The sequence below is a fragment of the Lactuca serriola genome, chromosome 1 (genome assembly GCF_051521515.1).
Source record: "Lactuca serriola cultivar US96UC23 chromosome 1, Lser_US96UC23_V15, whole genome shotgun sequence".
NCBI classification, from domain to species: Eukaryota; Viridiplantae; Streptophyta; class Magnoliopsida; order Asterales; family Asteraceae; genus Lactuca; species Lactuca serriola.
The window spans coordinates 129,617,708-129,620,159 of record NC_136408.1 but is presented as its reverse complement, the minus strand read 5'-3'; the positions used below and the strand labels follow the sequence as shown (position 1 = coordinate 129,620,159).

Sequence of the window (2,452 nt, the reverse complement as noted above, 5' to 3'; positions counted from 1 at the left end):
AGATCAACTCCAACACTCAATCACACAGATTTCATTCTTTTGAACTCTGATTTGCTTCAACTCACACAAATTGTGGTTTAAAACTCTCTTCACATAGATTCTTTGATTTTGAACTCGGCTCACACAAAGCTTCGGCTCACACAGAACCGCAACAACAACATGTTCACATAGAACCTCTTCAAAGATACCACATGTTGAGCCTAGGGCTCTGATACCAAATGTTGGACCAGCCCCTACAACCCCTGAACAAAATAAAAAAATACAAGTGTTCCATGTTGTTGCTGCACACGAAAAAAGAATAAGGAAAACAGGAGACCTTTTTGTTTATTCTGGACTCAACCACTCTATATTAATCAAAAGAAACTGCCTATAAATAGCCTACAGAAAACAACCAACGGGAATAAACAACCTAAAGCCTAAAAACTAGCCATTGCTCCTAAAGAAAACCACCCTACATTAACCAAGTGTACATCACATTTTCTCAATTTGTACTTGGTTAAAGACCATTATTCAATCAAACAAATACTACCCTTTTAACCATACCCATAACTTCAATAAACCCATGACCCATGTCAAGATTACCCAACACTCAACCCCTTAATCTTGACATCAATTTGATTCTTCAAAGCAGTTGGCTCATTATCATGTTCAGTCAAATGAACTTCTTCTCCTTTTAAATCCTTTTTAGGACACTCAGCTGCATAATGTCCATATTCTTGACAATTATAGCTTCTAATATGTCGCTTATCTCGATACATACCTTGCTCCCTTTGATCTTCATAGCTTTTGAATTGGCCATCTCGACCTCTACCACGACCTCTTCCTTGACCCCGACCTCTTCCTTGTCCAGATTGATCTTGACTAGAGTTACCACGCTTAGTTCTCTCTTTCCATTCCTCATTTAACAGTAAGAGTTTCTTTTGATTTTGATCATTTTCATCTTCATCAAGAACCTTCATTCTCTCTTCATATGCTTTCAACCTTCCCACAGCTTCCTCAAGTGACATGTCCTTTATCTCTGAGTATTGCTCAATAGATGCAACACTTTGTAAAAATTTCTTAGGAACCGAATTTGGTAGTTTTCTTACCACTATCTCATCCTCCAAAATAGACCCAAGACTCTTGAATTTGGATGCAATCTTACTAAGTTTTCCCGAAAACTCATCAATCGTGTCACCCTCTTTCATCTTCAACATCTCCAGCCCGGCTCTAAATGTTTGAAGTCTCGCCTTTTGAACTCTTTCGGCTCCTAAATACCGCACATGAAATTCTTCCCACACATCTTTTGCATCCTTATGCTTAGCCATTTGAAGCAATATATCTTCTGGTAGAGTTTGAAACACAAATGCTCTTGCCATCAGATTTTTCTTAGCCTCAATCGCTTTTCCAGTTTCTGGATTATCCGTTTCCCACAAGCTGTATGCTTGTAAGATCGACTCCACCATAATCGACCAACTTGTATAATTTATAGCTGTTAACTTGGGGCATTGCAGTGGGATACTTTGGCTGGTCACGGGTACAACCTAACTTGATCCTCCCGGGTTTGTTGTTGGCATCTTCCTTAACTTGACCCTTTCTTCTTGCACAGAACCAACAAATTCAAATCACACAGACCTTAGTTATTTCTGATTTTTTTTCTTCAACCCACCCACACTCAGTTGCAGGTGCACAAAATTCTTATTCTTCTAATCTTCTTTCTCCCTTTGACTAGATTCTTCACACATGTAAGCTTTACCACATAGGTTCCTTATGTTCTTGGTTCACCCAAGGCTTCAATTCCGCACACAGCTTTCCTTCAACTCCTTCAACTCTCACAGATCGACTCCAACACTCAATCACATAGATTTCATGCTTTTGAACTCTGATTTGCTTCAACTCACACATATTGTTGTTCAAAACTCTCTTCACATAGATTCTTTGATTTTGAACTCGGCTCAGATAGAACTGCAACAGCAACATGTTCACATAGAACCTCTTCAAAGATCCCTCGTGTTGAAGAAAATAAAAAATACAAGGAAGTGTTCCATGTTGTTGCTGCACACGAAAAAAGATGAAAGAAAACAGGATACCTTTTTGTTTATTCTGGACTCAACCACTCTATATTAATCAAAAGCAACTGTGTAACATCCCGGATCTCCAGGTATTTTATTGTTTTAATATTTTGAGTTTTGAGAAGGGACTCGGCGAGTTGGAGCTCAGACTCGCCGAGTAGGGTCGTGATTCTGGACGCGGGATTCGTTCGGACTCGGCGAGTCCAGGATATGGACTCGGCGAGTCCACGCTGTTTAATAAAACCCTAATTTCTCGGGTTTGGGACCTATTTAAATGGCCTTATGGCCGTCATTTGCATCCATCAGTCCATAGAGAGAAACCCTAAAAGTGCTTTAGCGATTTGAGAGTGAAAGGAGGCATTTCTTGGCATTTGTGAGTTGTTTAGCAAAGAAGAAGGAGG

At 39.7% G+C, this 2,452-nt stretch overlaps 1 protein-coding gene across 1 annotated transcript; it reads right to left on the bottom strand.

Moving 5' to 3' along the window:
- Positions 1–578: 578 nt before the first annotated feature.
- Positions 579–1,445, bottom strand: LOC145061495 (uncharacterized). The gene has a single exon (XM_079008985.1). It carries the CDS (start codon positions 1,443–1,445, stop codon positions 579–581), a length of 867 nt encoding a protein of 288 aa, XP_078865111.1.
- Between the last annotated feature and the right edge of the window lie 1,007 nt (positions 1,446–2,452).

Coding starts and splice junctions, on each gene's coding strand:
- LOC145061495 (XM_079008985.1), bottom strand. CDS start 1,445: ATGGTGGAGTCGATCTTACAAGCATACAGCTTGTGGGAAACGGATAAT.